Source organism: Diadema antillarum, unplaced genomic scaffold, assembly GCF_040938485.1.
Source record: "Diadema antillarum isolate AM-2024a unplaced genomic scaffold, OU_Dant_1.0 scf00000116, whole genome shotgun sequence".
NCBI lineage: Eukaryota > Metazoa > Echinodermata > Echinoidea > Diadematoida > Diadematidae > Diadema > Diadema antillarum.
The window spans coordinates 1992063-2011276 of record NW_027271005.1 but is presented as its reverse complement, the minus strand read 5'-3'; the positions used below and the strand labels follow the sequence as shown (position 1 = coordinate 2011276).

Here is a 19214-nt window from a genome sequence, read left to right as displayed (position 1 = left end):
TGCACACACATTCACTCACCACAACACACAGTTATTTCTGCTCGCATTCAGAACATAATAATTATGCAAATTATGCTTAGGATATATGCTGCATACACACTCATGTTTCAAACACATGTTTCAAACACATAAACACATGTTTCAAACACACACACACACACACACACACACACACACACACACACACACACACACACACACACACACACACACACACACACAAGAAAATAGGCCTATGAAAAGAGAGAGGGGGCGGGGGGCGTTTTTTTTAAGACGGCACAGATTGGGGCATGGCGCGTGTTAAACCTATGGGAAAAACGTTGGGTTAGGGTTTTTGGTTATGGTTATGGTTAGGGTTAGGGTTAGGGTTGGGGTTAGGGTTAGGGTTAGGGTTAGGGTTAGGGTTAGGGTTTGATGGTTAGGGTTAGGATTAGGATTAGGGTTAGGTTTAGGGATAGGGTCCCCGATAGATTTTTAGTTTCCCCAATCTGTGCCGTCTAAAAAAAACACGCGGGCGGGGGAGAGGGAGATCATTATCGCACCTCGGGGCTAGTTTCATAGCGGTCGTATAGTACAGAGCTTTTCCGCATTGTATTGAGGAAGAAGAAGAAGAAGAAGAAGAAGGAGAAGAAGAAGGAGAAGAAGAAGAAGAAGGAGAAGAAGAAGAAAAAGAAGAAGGAGAAGAAGGAGAAGAAGAAGAAGAAGACGAAGAAGAAGAAGAATGAAGATAAAAGAAGAAGAGGATCTAGAGAAAAATCTCTTTTGTATTTATCATGTTCTTGAGAGTATGACTATCGGTATGATCTTTGGTATCGCATCCGGATTGCATGACAGTATCTGTACGATCGGTACCGCCATGCATAATCTTTGATTGAATCCATTCACAAATCATGCCGCTTGATCCAGGTCAGTGGGTTTTGCCCTCCAATCCCGGCAAACTCTGGAAATTAACATCACGGATCACAATATTGGCTACCTATGCACTATCAAGATTTTGGATTCGTGAGTTCTATTTTATTCGTTTTGATCCGTATACCTGTAAAATATACTTACAGAAACTTATCCGCGAGTGACATTAATGTCAATAATGAGAGGTTGTGCTTTGACGTTAGTCCCATACATGCACATTAGTGTTTTTAATACTGTCACTGATAGTAGGGGCAAGCATGGTGTCACCGGACACCATGGTATTACCGGACACGCACATTTTTGCGTACTAATGACATTCTGTACGCGCGAGACTTCGTAGATTAGCCTCACAGAACTTTGTGTGGACCGAAATCTCAAAAAACGCCACATAAAAATGTAAAAACACGAAAAAATTCACATTTTACTTCAAATTTATAGTTGAGTGACCCGCACCTCTTCACGAGAATCATAGATATAGACTAGGCCTAGTTAATATTTATGCATGTTTGAATCACATTTCACGACTGAAATTCTATGAAATCCCACTCACATACAGGAAAAATGCTGAAGAAGATTCCCATAGAACCAAAAAAGTTCACTGATCGATATCGGAAATTTGTAGCTATCGTCCTCAAACGCGAACGATGCGGAATAGTTGAGCGCTAAGGGCCCCACAACTCATCACCCGCGCGTGCAGCTCCCATAGACAAAGCACGTAAACTAGAAGTAGAGTCTAACCAGTTGTCGATTTTCTCACAAGGTTTTATTGCGTGAACTGTTCGAAATGTTCAAGAAGACATTTTACCGTGAAATACGAAATTTGAGCCTCTTTTGCCGATGTTTTCTTTGTCATCCGCTCGGTGAGAATGTGTACGGTGATTTGTGGGATAAATTGTGATTCTGGTGCAAGGATTTATAAGGTGCGAAAGATGTCGATTATTTCATTGATTGCGAAAATCGTGTCCGGTAATACAATGCGATTTTGCACCGCGCAAAAAGACAACTTTTTGAGAGGGTTATGTTTGAAGCATATTTTCTAAAAACTGGAGTGAACAATTGACATTAGTTGGCTGAATTTGTAATTTCCAGGAGTCTGTGAATATTTCATAAGTGATGTTATTTTTAGCCGAAATTTCATCCTCTGAGTACGGAATTCAAAGCCACGAAAAAAAGCGTCCGGTAATTGGATGTACCACCCTATATACAGCACGGGCTGGCAGCAGACCTTGGCCGAAATACATTACTTAGCCGACCAGAGACAGAGAGATGCCGCACAGTGCACTAGTACTGGCCAGGGAGATAATATACCAAAATGCGCTAAAAGTCATTTTGGACAATTTCATTTTTTATTTTTTATTTGTGACATGCCCTTTTGATTCAGAGCAAATTGGGACCACTTTGATAAATAAGTTTTTTCAATATGTAAATGTAGACTTGTAAATTAGTCTAATTCAGTTTTTAAAATATCGATCTGTAATAAATTTAAAATTTATCTGTTTTCTGTTAGCTAGTCTATTATTACTTTACTTATTTACTTTACTTTAATCCATCGATGCTAGTAGGTCTGGGCCTGTTCATATATCGATTGGTGGTCATTTGAATCAATCTTTCAATTATGAGTGGTTCTATGGCAAGGTGTGTGTGTGGTCTGTTGAGAGAGAGGATTGTATTTCAAGACTAGTGTTAGTGTTAGTATCCTTCAGGGTCGAATACAGATGGTAATTTTTTCCAGTAGTTGTCTAGACTGTTTTTGAAGGAGTTCACAGATGGGGTATGGGGCACTGACTACCTCTTCTGGTAGCTTTGAAGAAGAATTTTCTGACATCAAGGTGAGCGAATGTCTTCTTTAGTTTCAGAGTGTGACCACATGTTCTGCTTCTGTCTTCATTGTTAAGATGTAGCAGGTCAGTGTCAGTGTTATATACACGTAAGCCATAGAGATACTTGTAAGCATATCACCTCTCCTTCTGCGATGGATAAGCGTTGGTAATTTGAGGCGTCTTAACTGGCTTTTGTAGGGTATGTCCTTCAAACGTGGTACCATCTTTGTGGCCCTACGCTGGACATTTAATTTTCAAGTCTCCTCTGTTCACCAATCCTGTACGGTGACCATGCTGCTTGACCATACTCTAAGACAAGCCTCACAAGTCCTCTATACAAAAGTTTGAAGGTGTCCTCATCAATGTTTATGAAAGCTCTTCGTATTACCCCTAGTAGTTTGTTGGACTTGGACACAGCCTAGGAGATGTGATCTTTGAAGGAGAGCTTAGAATCTACAAGCACTCCGAGGTCTCTTTCCACTTCAGATTCTTTCAGGGTTACTGTTTCATTGCCACTTTTCATGCAATATTCATGACTGAGGGTGACCTGCCTATCTTCAACACAGTGCACTTATCTGGATGGAATCTAAGCTGCCATTCCTCTGCCCATTTCTGCATCTTATTCAGATCAAGTTGCAATTTCTGGGAATCTAGCATAAAGTTTAGCGTCATCTGCAAAAAGCTTGATTCCAGACTCAGTAGTATTGGGAAGGTCATTAATATAGATCAGGAACAACAGCGGCCAGAGTAGGCTTCTCTGCGGAATTCCACTGTGTACTGATGACCATTGCTCCTGTAATAGTGTAACTAACGTTAGGCCTATTACAGTAGCTGTATTACACAGCCCAGTCGCTGTATAAAGGTTTCGCACAGCATCTGGTTGGGCTATTGCTCCTGCATGATAATGGCCATATTTTATATTCCTCATCAGAAACAGGTGTTGTCAGAGGTCATCATAACTAACTAAGCAGTACTCGACTGTGTCTGTACAGTAGTACCAGTAGATGCGTCTGATGATTAGATGAGTCTAGAGACCTAACGTTAGTATGAGAATGCTGTAGACATGAATAGAATTCATGAGACAATTTCAAGAACCAAATATAATTTACAATTTTCTTAATTTTAGAAATCAGTTCAAATTCCTACCATTTTTATTACCTGGGCCCTGTTTTATCAAAAAATGAAATTAACTTTAAGTCAAGATAATCTATGATTACCCTCTCAGATCAGAAGTCCATTAATCAATGATTAACTTCCAAATCGACTTCAAGTCCGTTTTATCAAGAGACCCAAAGTTGAAATCAACTTTAACTTCCTCCCAAATCAACTTTAAGTTTTCACAACCGCTCCAAATCCTTGATAACTTTATAGTTGATAAAATATCAACTTTAAGTAGTAGACATTCTAGGTAGACTCAGTTGTAAGGCAATTTTACAGAAGAGAGATGAGTGTCACACTTTCCTAGTTTAGCTCGGGTCTTGTCACAAATTTTTGTCTGTTAACTGCTCACTTTCTCCTACATTTAGTTACGTTTCTTTCATCTAGTTATAGTCTTTTCCTTGCATGAAATTCACGATCGGCACGCATTGCTTACGCGACTTCTGCACACAAACACTCTAGACAGCAGTCTCAATCCCACCCTGCATGCCCGGCGCCTCGGCCTGCCCATCCACCCATCAAGCCATCGCCAGCAAGGGCAAGTAACCAAGCGCTGGAACCGCGTCTGTGTGCAATGCATATCTTGCCAAAGAATGGATGCGAAAAAAACAGAGATTTCTGACATGCATAGGCCTACCTAGAGCTAGTTCGTCCATACTTCGTCAATAGATACTTATTAATAGTTAAGTAGGCCTACATTGTATGTATACAGAATGTAAAGAGTTTAATTCTATAGCACCGAGTATGACAGTAAGATCTATCTAACCAGTTTAGGCAGGGTCGTTCAAGTACTAACCGTAACACTGCAGACTAGAGCGTTTAAGGTCTAGAATTTTGACATGTAGACTCGTGATCTATTCTTTACAAAGCTGATCTGCGCCGCAAAGGTACAAGCTAGTCACCACATTCTCACAAGTTTCCATAATCCTACATGTGACACACAAGATTTGAAACAATGCATACCTTGGACAGTCCCACTGCAGAAATTCTCTGTGTTGGTTATTTATCCATGTCAATAAATAGTGACGTTATCTAAGATCCTACGTTACGTAGTGTGCAGGATTTTCATGGTACGCGCGTATGCAGATTTTCGTTGAGCTCGAGATGTGCTAGATCTGTCGAGCTACTTTCGTCAATACAACACAAAACAGCGTATTTTGCAGTTCTGTTGCAAACATACTTCTAATTCAGCGGCTGTAGCGCTAATCATACTGCGGCGCACTAGCAGACTACACTTCCGTGGTCGTGGCAAACGATCATGTCCATTTGTGTTTTTGTTGTTTGTTTTGCTTTATGTATTGTGTATTGTTTGTAAGCAGACAGTACTGGAAACCAGCCTCATCCTGTGTTTTTTTGTTTTTACTAAATCAATAATTAAGTCATGATGATCAGCTGTAACTATAATCGACTATCAATTCTCTTCGTAAAACGGAAACTTAAAGTTGATTTAAAGTTATCTAGATGACTTTAAGTTGATCAAAGTTATAGTTGATTTCACAATCGACGCTAACTTTATCTTGATAAAACGGGGCCCTGGTAATTTAGCATTTCATTTGAATTTGGATTTGACAGTTAAAGATTCTTCATTTTGCTCCATTATTTTTAGCCTTTATTGATCTTTTGCTTGGGCTACAAAGATATTTATAGAGATCAAAGGTTTATTTTTGCCACTTAATTCATGTTTTTTAATTGTGTTAGATTTGTCTTTTGTTCTTATTGTTACACGAACCTGCTTTAGGCATGAATGAAAACTTGTTCATTTTTGCAATTTTTACTTTAAATTGTGCCTCGGAAGAGAAAAACAATGGTGTTCACTCATGCATTAAATTCCTCTTTTTTGACTTACCTTTTTATTGATTCTACTCCCTAGCATGGAAATAACAACACATGAATTTGGGGGAAATGTTAAAATCATCTAAATCAATGCAGAAATGCTGTTGTTATCATCAAAGTTCTGAGCAAAACAAAAATTAATTGATGATATTAGCCCTCACAAAAAACAACAAACAAATTAGTAATGATAATAGACCCCTTAGAATAGTAATGATAAAGCTCCATGAAAGTTTAAAAGTTTCAGTACAGAATGACATTTATTGTAGCACTTGTCTGATTCAATGCCTATGGGTCAATAACAAGTCTGAATAAAAAAAGCAGTGCCATTATAATCGAATGTGTCTCTCTTCTCCTGTGTCAGTGAAAGATGGTTTATTGTATATTACACAGATAAGCTTAGTCTTTTGTATAATGCTTCTTTATCATCACTTGTAAAGATCTATGTGTATGTCTTCTTCATCTTCATTTTCCTTCTGCCACCAGGGTATGCAAACAGATGCCAGCTCCACAACGCAGAGGTTTTACAACATGAGGTTGATAAATCTCGCAGGGAGCACAAACCTCTTGTCACTGTCTCAAACCATACATCTTGCCTTGATGATGCTGTTTTATGTGGTAAGATCAGAAACTACATCATGTCATCGAAATCAAACAACTGAAAAGTGTGCGTGTGTAACTTGCATGATTGGATCACATTTTCATTCTTTGATCATGTAGATTCAGATGTAGCAGTTTGTGTGCTCTAAAAAATAAAAGATAAATTAAAATGATAAATAAAAAGAAATGCTGCAGAACCAGTAGTCTCTACAATGTACATCTGTAGTTGCAACGACCTGCAACGACCTGCCATATAATTCCAATCAAAGTGCGCACAGTGCCTGTGTACAGTTATTATGCCAGTTAATATCCATGGCAACAGATACAAATACGCTACGACACCCAGATGCAAAACAGTGTACGGTACCGAAAATTTGTGTGCATGCGCAGTACGGGGTACTTGCTGAAGCGAGCATCACTGCAAGCAAAGTGCCACCCTTCTGTGTAGTCCCACAATCTATCAGAGTATTACTTCATCGCTTGCTGCTATCATTTTGTCTACAAGTGGTTTCTTTCGCGTACAGATATTTTCGCAGTTTCCATCGCCAACTTTTTCGCGTGTGTTTAAATTCGCGGTCGGCAAAATCTGTGTATTCACAGTTGGCAAAAAATGTTTTATTTTGCACATGAAAACCCAAACTATAATCAAATTATTCTTTTATTTATCAAATAGAAATAAAAATTAAATGCAGGCTTACTGGTACCTAAAATCCCGTCTCTCGAGTACTTTATAACATGCTTGTACCTACATTGCGCGGTATCACTATGTGTACAGTATGTTGACCATCAATACACTCAATGCGCTGAATCTTTGTGTGTGTATGTGCGCGATGGCGTTGTAACAAGTGGCGAGTTCAATACATTTTTGCGTAATGTTAAATTCGCGGTTCAACCTCAAAGCACGAAAAGCATGAAAATAAAACCACCGCGAAAGAAACCACTTTTACAGTACTCTTACCACAGCTTGTTTTGTTGCTGAGCACTGAACCACTGATTATACTTCTAATGGTGGTGATGATTAACTACTGGTATGATCATTGTATTACCACAATTCTAAGTTTATTAGTCAATCACTAGTACTTCTAGTACTACAATTACTTTCTATTCCTGCCACTGTAACCATCACTATTATCATCTTTAATTCTAAATATCATGCCCACTTGTACCTTTGCCATGTAATGCTAATCATACCACTGCTTCTAGTGTTTCTTCAACTTCTACTGTCATTTACTACATTGTAGTACTGCTACTTTAACTACTAGTAGTACCATTATTATCGCTGTCTGCTGTTACCATCACTACTAATGCAACTATAGATAATGATGGTAATGCCGTTATGTATGCTCTCACTCTTTGGCTAAATTTCTCTCTCCAACTAATACTCAGTATTACAATGTGCTGGTATGAAATTATGACTGACTGCATTTTGAGTTACAATGAGTATTTACATGCATTTGTAGAATTGTTTGACAGAAAAGTATACATGTCCTGATTATGCCGGCGCATGCCAAGTTTGCAGTACTTACTTGTTGTTGCCTTTCTAATTGTTTGTGCATTATATTTGTTTTCCCCATGTAGCAACCCTGAAAGTTCGCAGCTTTTTCCACCTGAAGCATGTAAGATGGTGAGTGCTGGAACTGAATTTTATGTGTAGGCACTACACTCTGTTGACCATGATGGAGCCAATATGACACTGAACCTGGCAAGTCCAAATAATCAGCACTTTTTAAACTTTTTTAATGATTTGCAAAAAAAAATGTACCGTAGCACTTCAGATGATCAACAGGCAGCTATCCATCTTTTGCTTTGTTTTCATTTGCTGAAATGTTTATTGTTTCTACGTAGCAGATTTGCAAACCATAAATGACTGTTACTCACTAGTTCATACTAAAATAATAATAGTAATAAAAAACACCTCTGAAAACAATAAATAAAAAAAAAAAATCCTGCAGAATATCACCCATCACACAGAAAGAGCTTCGGATATTACATGTTTACAATTTGTCTTGCCATGTTTCTCCTATTATATACATGAAGTAATTTCCATCTCTTTTGTGTTTATGGTTGATTGTGTGCTGGGGGAGGGGGCAATGTCACAGCTTTCTTTTAATGAGGTTGTGAGCATTCCCTCTTAGATGCTACAAATCACCTGTTGTTATAGACATCACAGTCTTTTTCCAAACTTTAACCTGTTGAAGACTACATGTAGTCCAGAGTATACTCCGGCAGGTGTCTATGGGTACCTGTTACAACAAAATCAACCCATCCTCAATGAGTTTTATAAAATATACTAATAGTGAATGCTTACAAGTGTGATGGTACAGGATTTCGCACGAGGAGAAAGATAGAGGCATTCTATTCAACGAGGCGAAGCCAAGTTGAATAGTACGGCTCATCTCTCACCAAGTGTGAAATCCTTTCATTGCAGGAGTAAAGACCATGCACTATTTGTTTTATACAACACGGTCTTGAACGTCAACAGATATATGGTCCACACAGATTCTTGAATTTAGCACAGAAATGAAAACCATTATGAATAGTAATGAAAAAAATGTTTTTGATATACATTGTACACTCTTCAGGACCCCAGGAGCAAGTGAGATTGCATTCACTACCAAGCGATACGTTTATTACTTCTCTTTGGGCCAAGTGGTTCCAGTTCTAAGAGGTTGGTCTTTAGATTTCGTATTGCATGTCAAATTATTTACACACATGAAGTTCTTGCTTTTAATGACATTGTGCATACAATAAAGAATAAAGACACGACCAAGCTTTGGTTGAAAATGAAATGCAATGTTAATGTACCACTTTATATTGCTTTAAAAGTTTTGACATATAATATGAAAATCCTCTGTATTTTCAATGGGACATTTTCTGATCAAATAGAAGATATGGAAATTAGACATGTAATGCTGCAGTTGAGAATATATTAGGGCCTCGTAGTTAAGAGGTAAAAGTTTGATCACCATTACTGGAATACTATTTTCTCATTATCTATTCAAAGGATCTAGAAAGTTGTCGGTGATAGACTGTAAATTTGGGAGATGAATTAGAATGGAGCATGTACGAATGTATCTCAATGACAAAAAAAAATATGTTCAGATTGCAATTTATTAACAGATTGCCCTACATCAATGCAAATACATACATGTAAGCATCAATTTAATCAGAGTTTTCGTAGTTAGAAGCCATGTTAGAATAAAATGATGTATCATACATACTTATGCTGGATTCAAGGCAACAATCTCGTGATTAACAGTAGTCAGGACGTTGTTGGTTCAAATCCAACCCATGTACATTACATGTATAATCATGATATCTTATCATGGCTATTAGTACTACAAATTTTTTGCGCCATTGGGAGATTCTTGTTTCGAATCCAACCCGAGTATGTATGGCCATGATATTATATTATCATGGCTACTACTAAAACACTGATTAATTGATGGTTATTTATGTCAATGTAGGGCACTCTGCCAACCAGTTGCAATGAAAGGACTCAATGCAAGAATCAATTAATTTTGATAAAAACACAGTACCCGCTGTGTGCTATAAGGATAAGAACCAGCACAGACTGTCAGGCAGAAGTTCAGTAGTCCAGTGGATACGACACCTGTTAGGTAATCAGGAGGTTGTTGGTTTGAATCCAGCCCAAGTATGGATAGTGTCCATGATACATTAAAGTCACGGCTACTACACTGATCATTTGGTGTTTGTTAATACATTGGTGAAGGGCAATCTGTCAATCAATTTGTAATAAGCACAACTCTGCACAAGAACTAATTTGAATATATTGTAACTACTGGCGTTATGAGTACATAAAGTGTCTTTTTCAAATCAGTTGAGTTGTGCAAGAGAATGTGAAAACATGAACTTCTGCTTGTACTTTATATTCAGGTGATGGTGTGTATCAGCAAGGTATGGACTTTTGCTTAGAAAAGCTCAATGAAAGAGGATGGACGCACATCTACTCAGAAGGTAAGACACTATGTACAGGATGTGACCGAAGTTATGACTGGAAATGATAGTTTGTCCTATTAGATATCAATCAAGTTTTTGTTTACCAGGGTATAAAAATTATAGTGACTCCCACTGCAGTAGAGACCAAGTCTTGCTTCCATTATTGCTCAGAGATAATGTGGTGTTTGTATAGTCAAAGTTCTGATGACATCATCAAGCCATGGCTCAACTGGCTGAGGTACAAAAACTGTGTACTCACATGCACAGCAAACACATTTTAAGCATTGTATCTCACATCAAATTATGGCATGCAATTTTATCAGGCTGGCTAGGCAGGCGGGTATGCAGTATGCATACCACCCGCAACAGCTAGCTAGAGGAGTGCTTAGTACACTGGTACTTTGCTTTTGCCTCACAGGAGGCATGTGGTTTTTTTTTTTGTGTTTTTTTTTTGTGTGTTTGTTTGTTTTTATGTCACGGTATCTCATCTAAAGCCCAATATTGTATATACAGGGTGGCCCAGAAAGAACGGAACACCTAAGATCTATAATGTAAAGGACACGTTCACCTTCATAGACATGTTGGTTGAGTGAATGCAGCAATATTAGTAGAACACATCAGCGAAAGTTTGGGGAAAATCCGACAATCCGTTCAAAAGTTATGAATTTTTGAAATTCTGCTCAGTCATGGCTGGATGAAAAGACTACTATACAAAGAAAGAATAAAGGAAATTCAACGTATTTCCATTTTTCTTGCATAACAAAAGAGCACTCGACTTCTCTCTTTCAAGTTGAAGGAATGTGCACTTTATTCAAAAAGTAAAGTTTTGTGAAATTCTCTTTTTATTTTCCTTATATCGTTGTATGCATATGACATCATACACTGTAGTAGTCTTCTCATCCAGCAGTGATTTGGCAGATACTTAAAAAATTCATAACTTTGGGATAGATTGTCCGATTTTCCTCAAACTTTCACTGACGTGTTCTACTAATATGTATTTCTGCATTGTCTCAATCCTATACATATGAACGTGGACTTGTCCTTTAAGCAACGTTGTTGCAAATATGTCATTATTTTGCATACTATTGGAAAGGCTATTCTTTTCCAATAGAATGACACCAAATTCTTTAATTCTGGTTAGTAATGCGTTATGATTTTAGGAACATTTTTGTCAACCAATGCAATTTTCAAAATGTGAACATTTTGCACTCTCAGAGATACCAAAACCAGTGAGAATTTGGCTTGCCATAGAACCAGTAGCGTTCATGATGTGTGGAATGTGGGGCAGAAGGTATTGTAATTGTCCGTTATCATTACCTGCATTTTGAATAATGTGAATGTCATTGTTAATATCATTGTGAATGCTACTGGTTCTATGACAAGCCGAATGATCATATTTTGAAAATTGCAAGGGTTGACAAAAATGGTCCTAAAATCATTACACATCCACCAAAATTAAAGAACTAGGTGTCATTCTATTGGAAAAAGGATGGCCTTTCCAACAGTGTGCAAAATAGTGACATATTTGCAACAATATTGCTGAAATTAAAGATCTTTAGGTGTTCCATTCTTTATTGGCCACCCTGTATATTGTAATAGAGGGTGACGCACATAAGTATGCATACCCTCCTCATCGTGCAATGCTGCTCTCTCTCGGTAGCTGTATGTCCGTTCAGTCTGAAATTACAGACTATTGCTTCCAAGATGTCAACCTACATGATGTGAAATTTTGCTGAATTTTTTGTGACTTTTCATGGATTTACAGCTGTTTTATTTGGACTCTATCTTTGAGGTTGTCCTTGAAGGATTGGAATTTTCAGTGTCAATCTGCTGGATCGACAAAATGGCAAGAAACAAGGGGAAAATGCATCTGTTTCAGAAAGAAAGAGGGTAAATGAACTATGACAGGCAGGTAAAATCATTTAGAGAAGTTGCACAGATACTAAACAGAAAAGACAAAAAAAGTAAAAGATTTGTTACGTGTACAGCCATCTGGGCTATTATAAAAGAAGGAATAATGTCATCTCTCAGACAGGAAGTGGAAGGTCAAGAAGAGCAAATTGACTGTCCAACCAAAAAGATTTATTACTGCTTTTGCTGAGAACAGTGTTATCAAAAAAATCAGGGGGAAAGCAGCTCATTTCTGGAAAATCTTTGGCATGAATACAATTCTGTATTGTCTGATCTTTGCAGTAAGGAAAAACTATGTAGTTTCGTTTAAAAATATGGAAGTTGTTAACACTTTCGTCAGGTTAATGCCATGAGGTATGCATACTTTGGATGTTAGTATCTACTTTGAATAGTGTCTAGTGTATTTCCAGATTATTTCTTTTGTCCATTCCAGGTAAAGTCAACATGACCAAAGACTTCTTGCGATTTAAATGGGGTGAGTAATTCATGCAAGGTCATACAGGGAAAGAATTGACTTGATTTCTCCGTACCCCTCCATGTGATAGTGGCAGAGTTATTTTCAGTATGTTTAACCAGTTAGGAGGTGACTTTTTGTAAGGTGAATTTGAGGCACACTGCCCTTTATGCTGTAGGCATTTAGGGCAGCATCAGGTGCTGTGGAATCCCGCAGGTGTGTTTAGGTCTCTCAGCTCTCTCTCCACCATTCTTCTCCCTATGTAATCCTGCATCACAAAACTAACAGAAACTCACTATACATGGATTTTTACATCACCTGAGCCAAAGGCTCAAGTGAGCTATTGCGATTGCTCTTTGTCTGGCGTCCATCATCCATCGTGCGTCGTACGTTAAGTGTTGTTCGTCATGCGTAATTTTTTACAGTTTCATCTTCTTCTTGAAAGCCTCTCGATGGATTTTCACCAAACTTGGATCTCAATTTATTCAAATGGGCAACAACAATAAAGGAATTAACGGATTAAACTGAAATTTAGCATGCTCTGTCAACACATTCTGTCTATCCATGACTAATACCAACTTTCAAAGCAGTAGCATTATCCTCCAAAAGCTTAAAGTTGAAAGTAAAGAGTGTGAAAGGATTTTAACAAATAAATGAGGCCTCTTGAAAGACATACCTAATCACACTATTCTAAAAAAATAAAAAAATGAAAAATCTAGAAAACTGCTTAAAACACAATTTTTAGCTCACCTGAGCCAAAGGCTCAAGTGAGCTATTGCGATCGCCCTTCGTCCGGCGTCCGTCGTGCGTCGTGCGTCGTGCGTCGTCCGTCGTCCGTCGTCCGTCGTCCGTCGTCCGTCGTCCGTCGTGCGTCGTCCGTCGTGCGTCGTGCGTAAACTTTTTACATTTTCATCTTCTTCTTGAAAACCCCAAGACCGATTTTCATCAAACTTGGCAGGTAGCATCCCTAGGGGGTTAGGAACTCAATTTGTTAAAATGGGCACCATGCCCCACCCAGGGGGCCCCCAGGGGGCCCAAACCCCCCAAAATTAAGGAATCTGTAAAAATCTTCTTCTCTAGAACCAGAAGTGATAGAGCTAAGTTAATACTATGGGTTAGTACATTGATGACTGTAGTTTCAAGTTTGTTCATGGCAGAATCAGGGGTGCCCCCCTTGGGACCCAGGGGAGGGGGGTGGGGAGGGGTTCTAATGGGGCCTAAATTGTACATTTTCTCATCTTCTTCTTAAGAACCCCATGACCCATTTTCACCAAACTTGGCAGGTAGCATCTGTAGGGGGTTAGGAACTCAATTTCTTAAAATGGGCACCATGCCCCACCCAGGGGGCCCCCATGGGGCCCAAACCCCCCAAAATTAAGGAATCTGTAAAAATCTTCTTCTCTAGAACCAGAAGTGATAGAGCTAAGTTAATACTATGAGTGAGTACATTAATGACTGTAGTTTCAAGTTTGTTCATGGCAGAATCAGGGGTGCCCCCCCCCCCTGGGACCCAGGGGAGGGGGGTGAGGAGGGGTCCTAATGGGGCCTAAATTGTACATTTTTATCTTCTTCTTGAGAACCCCATGACCCATTTTCACCAAACTTGGCAGGTAGCATCCCTAAGGGGTTAGGATCTCAATTTGTTAAAATGGGTGCCATGCCCCACCCAGGGGGCCCCCATGGGGCCCAAACCCCCAAAATTAAGGAATCTGTAAAAATCTTCTTCTCTAGAACCAGAAGTGATAGAGCTAAGTTAATACTATGGGTTAGTACATTGATGACTGTAGTTTCAAGTTTGTTCATGGCAGAATCAGGGGTGCCCCCCTTGGGACCCAGGGGAGGGGGGTGGGGAGGGGTTCTAATGGGGCCTAAATTGTACATTTTCATCTTCTTCTTAAGAACCCCATGACCCATTTTCACCAAACTTGGCAGGTAGCATCTGTAGGGGGTTAGGAACTCAATTTCTTAAAATGGGCACCATGCCCCACCCAGGGGGCCCCCATGGGGCCCAAACCCCCCAAAATTAAGGAATCTGTAAAAATCTTCTTCTCTAGAACCAGAAGTGATAGAGCTAAGTTAATACTATGAGTGAGTACATTAATGACTGTAGTTTCAAGTTTGTTCATGGCAGAATCAGGGGTGCCCCCCCCCCCCCCGGGACCCAGGGGAGGGGGGTGAGGAGGGGTCCTAATGGGGCCTAAATTGTACATTTTTATCTTCTTCTTGAGAACCCCATGACCCATTTTCACCAAACTTGGCAGGTAGCATCCCTAAGGGGTTAGGATCTCAATTTGTTAAAATGGGCACCATGCCCCACCCAGGGGGCCCCAGGGGGGCCCACACCCCCAAAATGAAGGAATCTTTAAAAATCTTCTCTAGAATCAGAAGTTATAGAGCTAAGATAATACTACGAGTGAGTACATTAATGACTGTAGTTTCAAGTTTGTTCATAGGAGATCCAGGGGTGCCCCTCTTGGGGGCAGGGGTGGGGGGGGGGGGGGTGGTTGGGAAGGTCCAAATGGGGGCCTGAATTGTACATTTTCATCTTCTCTTCCTGAACACCTCGTGACGGATTTTCATCAAACTTGGCAGGTAGCATCCCGAGGGGGTCAGGATCTCAATTTATCAAAATGAGCACCATGCCCCACCCAGAGGGCCCCAGGGGGCTCCAATCCCCCCAAATTAAGGAATCTGTAAAAATTTGGGCCCTTATTGTACATTTTCATCTTCTACTTGAGAATGCCTGGTCAAATTTTGGTAGAGCTGTGAATAATTTAGATTAGTGATTGCGTGAAAGGTGAACTTGCGATACTCAGGTGAGCGCTAGACCCGCGGGTCTCTTGTCTCATTTGTTTCATGATTCAATTCTTCAAAATAGTGTAGAAGAATTGCTCCTTTATGAAATATTTTTTTTTAAACCCTCAGTAATGGCAAGGTTGACCTGTTTCACCTATTTTGAGCCTCATGCTGAAGCAGAGCATGTGACTTTTAGTTGGTTTTGTTATGCACGCTCCATCTAGTGCCCTCTTTGGATGATTGTGTCCATGCATTCGCCAATTCTCGGTATCACCAATAAGTTCGTACTGCGCGGCAAGAATCGCTTTAGATGCATTATGGGGTAGCTAAAGGGGACAAACTGGCTGCATATGCACTTGATGAAGTCGCATTCCATCTTTATCCAGGATTATTTTGTCTTGAAGATTTATATGTGGCCATCACACTGAAGCCTCGCAATAGCGAACCATGACTCTAGTGACCACAAATCATTGAAATCTAGAAGTTTTAAACTTTTTTTTAGCTTGATTCTATAAACCAAAGAAAAAAGCAGCAATGAAAGAAAAGCAGACAAAAATTACATTGAATGGCATAGCAACTAAGACACGCAAGACACCTGGAAGTGACAATGCTCCCAAGGAATCCCACAGTGCATCTGTGATAGGGTTCTGCAGCGTGTGCAGAAGTTTTTTTGTGCATTGGCTATACCAAGAATCGGCATCTGTCAAACAGTTCTTCATTTGTGGTGTATTTGTGAATTTGAGAGAATGCAATAATCTATTTTTCAATGTCACTTGCACACAGAATGGCATATATTTGGATTAAATGTCAATGTGTATGTTCAGATGGGTCTCTTTTGTACATGTGTTGAAATGGGACAGGAAGAGTGTTGTACCTTAGATATAATGTGCATGTTTGACATCATGATCACCTGGATATACTATTTTGTGTGCCTGTATGCAAAACCATGCCTAGTCCATTTCACAATCATTTATATGATGGGGTCTTGCAGATCATATGAAAATACTCAGTATTATAATGTGTTTTTTACTGGTTTTTCATCAAAATCTGGACAAGGGTAGAGTGCAAAAGGACTGTGAGTTACACATGTCTGACCATTTATGTTTGCTCTCTCTCTCCCTCTCTTGATATCAGGGGTGGGCCGACTCCTCAGCGAGTGTCTTGTGGTGCCCACAGTTGTGCCCATGTGGCATGTAGGGATGGAGCATGTCCTGCCAAACTACCCGCCATACATTCCCCGACGGAACAAGAAAGTAACCGTCCTAGTAGGTCAACCACTCGACTTCAGGGAGCTGGTGGATCAAATGAAGGAGGATCTGACGTCTCCCGTAAGTGATGGAAGCTGTAATGGGCGTGGTTCCAATAATTCGTCATGCAAGATAATGTCAAACTTTCTTTGTGTACATTGCGTGTATTTGGTTGCAAATGTAATATGGAAATCTTCCTCACTTCACCACTTTTTTTCCTTCTTTGTTTTGTAATACAAGTATATGGCCAGTCATCACAACTGCCATTATTTGTAGGTCTCTTTAAAACATGTAATCGCACACAAATGTGTCTGCGCATTCACAAATGATAAATCAACTTTTACAAACCTATGACAAGCAATATCAGAAGAACTGAAAAATTTGTATGTAAAACTTTCTCAAACTTGGAACAAAATGTTCTTTTTTTTAAACCAAAACCACAGAAATATTAAAATTTTCCACCAAGATCACCTTATTTGGCATCTTCTTAGCCTTTAGGTCTGGGAGTTGATCAGGGTAAATGGTGAGGGGTCATATTTATGCATATTATGTGAAGAGCCATTTGGGTCTTCTTTGAAGGAGGCCAGTCACATTAGTTCACTGCAGATCAGTACCAGAGACTAGTGACTAGAAATCACCAAGATATGGAAATATTTTGTTTTTAAAGATAAGCCTGCACAAAATGCAACAAAGTGATCACTTCACTATGCATCTATTTTCTCCAGTAGCACAACATATATGTACATGCTGTGCCAGGAAAAGATAACATTGAATTTCATTGCTTCATAATGGGATGCCCTATTTCAACTGGTTACGTGTGTGACATGAGCATGTTTGTCCACAGAATGATCAAAATACACTCATCCTTCAATCGTACATATAATTTCAAAGCACATTTGCCAAGGATCTTCATTCTTAAGCAGAGTTGCTGTGAAAAAAAAAGAAATGTTTACATAAGTAGCACAATGGAGCTGATGAATAAATCTCACCTTCTGTCAGATTTAGTGTGGAATGTTGGTCATTTGTCTCTTCTTGAAATCAAGTCATTGTTGGTTTGTTCTTTCATGTACAGCTTGAGATGAGGAAGAGACTGACAGACCTAATCCAAGAGGAGATGAAAGTGCTGAGAGCCAAAGCCGAGGCTCTTCATGCTAGCCGCAAGAGGTGACATCTATGGAGGAGCCAGAGCAAGGCAGTGTGGGATCGTGGAATACTGCCCTCAGTGGTAGATTTCATACCATTTGCAATTTGCTAGCAATGTTGACTTAAATCATCCAAACTGCAATGATTTGTAAGAAAGATTATATGCTGCACAACAGAGCAGAAGATATTTCTCAGGTTTCATTTTTCTTCTCGCTCATGTTTGCATAAATTCAGGCAAAGATGTGTATCAGATATTATGGACACTTCAACATAGACATACGCAAAGGCATTAAAGAGTTGAATTTCATATGGAATTACTGAAAAAAGATTGAATATTTTTCTTTCTTTTTTTAAAATCAACAAAAAATATGTCAAAGTAGGGAATTATTACATTCATGAGCTCAATATTCATTTTTTTTTTTTTTTGGGGGGGGGGGGGCTTAGTTAACATATGGTTGCCTTTGTTGATAATTTAATGCTGAATGTGTTTTAGAGGAAATCTATGTTTTCCATAAAAATTGACCCTTGACCCAACCAAGAGCAATATACCCTTGACCGCCTCCCCCCCCCCCCCCCACACACACACACACTAAAACAACTTTTTGAGATTCCTGTATGTGTCTATGGCTGCGTTTATCAACTTTCTCCTGTTAAACGGCTTTCAAAAGCCGTTTCCAAAGCCCTTTAGAAATGGCTTCCAAAATAGTTGCATTTATCAACTCTTTGCGAACACGATAACTGGCCTGTCACTGCACAGCTGCATTGCGCAATTCGACCCGAGGAGAAGAGTTCATATAAGGCGTGCATTGTCCGTAACTGCAGTACAATACTACAAAGCCATTTCAAAACAGCTTTGCGTTTATTAACTTCAAAAGGTTTTTACAAACAGGTTTCCGAAAACCTGTTTAGGAAACCTGTTTGGAAAGCCACAAATTTGCGGCTTTCGAAAAGGCTTTCCGAAAGGGCTTTCAAATCAGCTTTGCATTCATCAACTTGTAAAAATTCCTTGAAAGCTGTTTGGAAAACCTGTTTCTGCCAAGAAAAAGAGTTGATAAACATACCCATAGTAGGTTTGCGGTTATAAGTGTGTGTCTTTAGTGTCTGCATGTTTATCTGTGTAAATTATTCCCCTGAATTATGTTCAACTTTCATTGACTTTAGTAACATGTTTGGTAATGTTTAAAATCATATTATTTCGTAAACCTCAAGTCTGACCTGCCTTGCTGTCACAAAATCATGACTTGCAGGCTCAACTTGTGTGTATTTTCTTAACATGTGTAGCTCACGATGTCAATGGTGTGAGTTGAGAAAACCCTACACAACAGTTATCTCTTGAAAAGATACATATCCAAAGTTGTATTGATAGTAATCCAACAGATTTTCCTT

The 19214-nt window shown here is 39.2% G+C and overlaps 1 protein-coding gene across 1 annotated transcript; it reads left to right on the top strand.

Annotated features, from left to right (window-relative positions):
- The first annotated feature begins 890 nt into the window (after positions 1–890).
- Positions 891–17859, top strand: LOC139719887 (tafazzin-like). Its single transcript, XM_071631272.1, has 8 exons — positions 891–1002; positions 6204–6335; positions 7896–7941; positions 8900–8985; positions 10215–10295; positions 12622–12663; positions 16573–16766; positions 17758–17859. Exons 1-8 carry the CDS (start codon positions 891–893, stop codon positions 17851–17853), a joined length of 789 nt encoding a protein of 262 aa, XP_071487373.1. The 3' UTR covers positions 17854–17859.
- The last annotated feature ends 1355 nt before the right edge of the window (positions 17860–19214 follow it).

Coding starts and splice junctions, on each gene's coding strand:
- LOC139719887 (XM_071631272.1), top strand. CDS start 891: ATGCCGCTTGATCCAGGTCAGTGGGTTTTGCCCTCCAATCCCGGCAAA. Junction 8,986..10,214: donor AGTGGTTCCAGTTCTAAGAG/GTTGGTCTTTAG, acceptor CTTTATATTCAG/GTGATGGTGTGTATCAGCAA. Junction 12,664..16,572: donor CTTCTTGCGATTTAAATGGG/GTGAGTAATTCA, acceptor TCTTGATATCAG/GGGTGGGCCGACTCCTCAGC.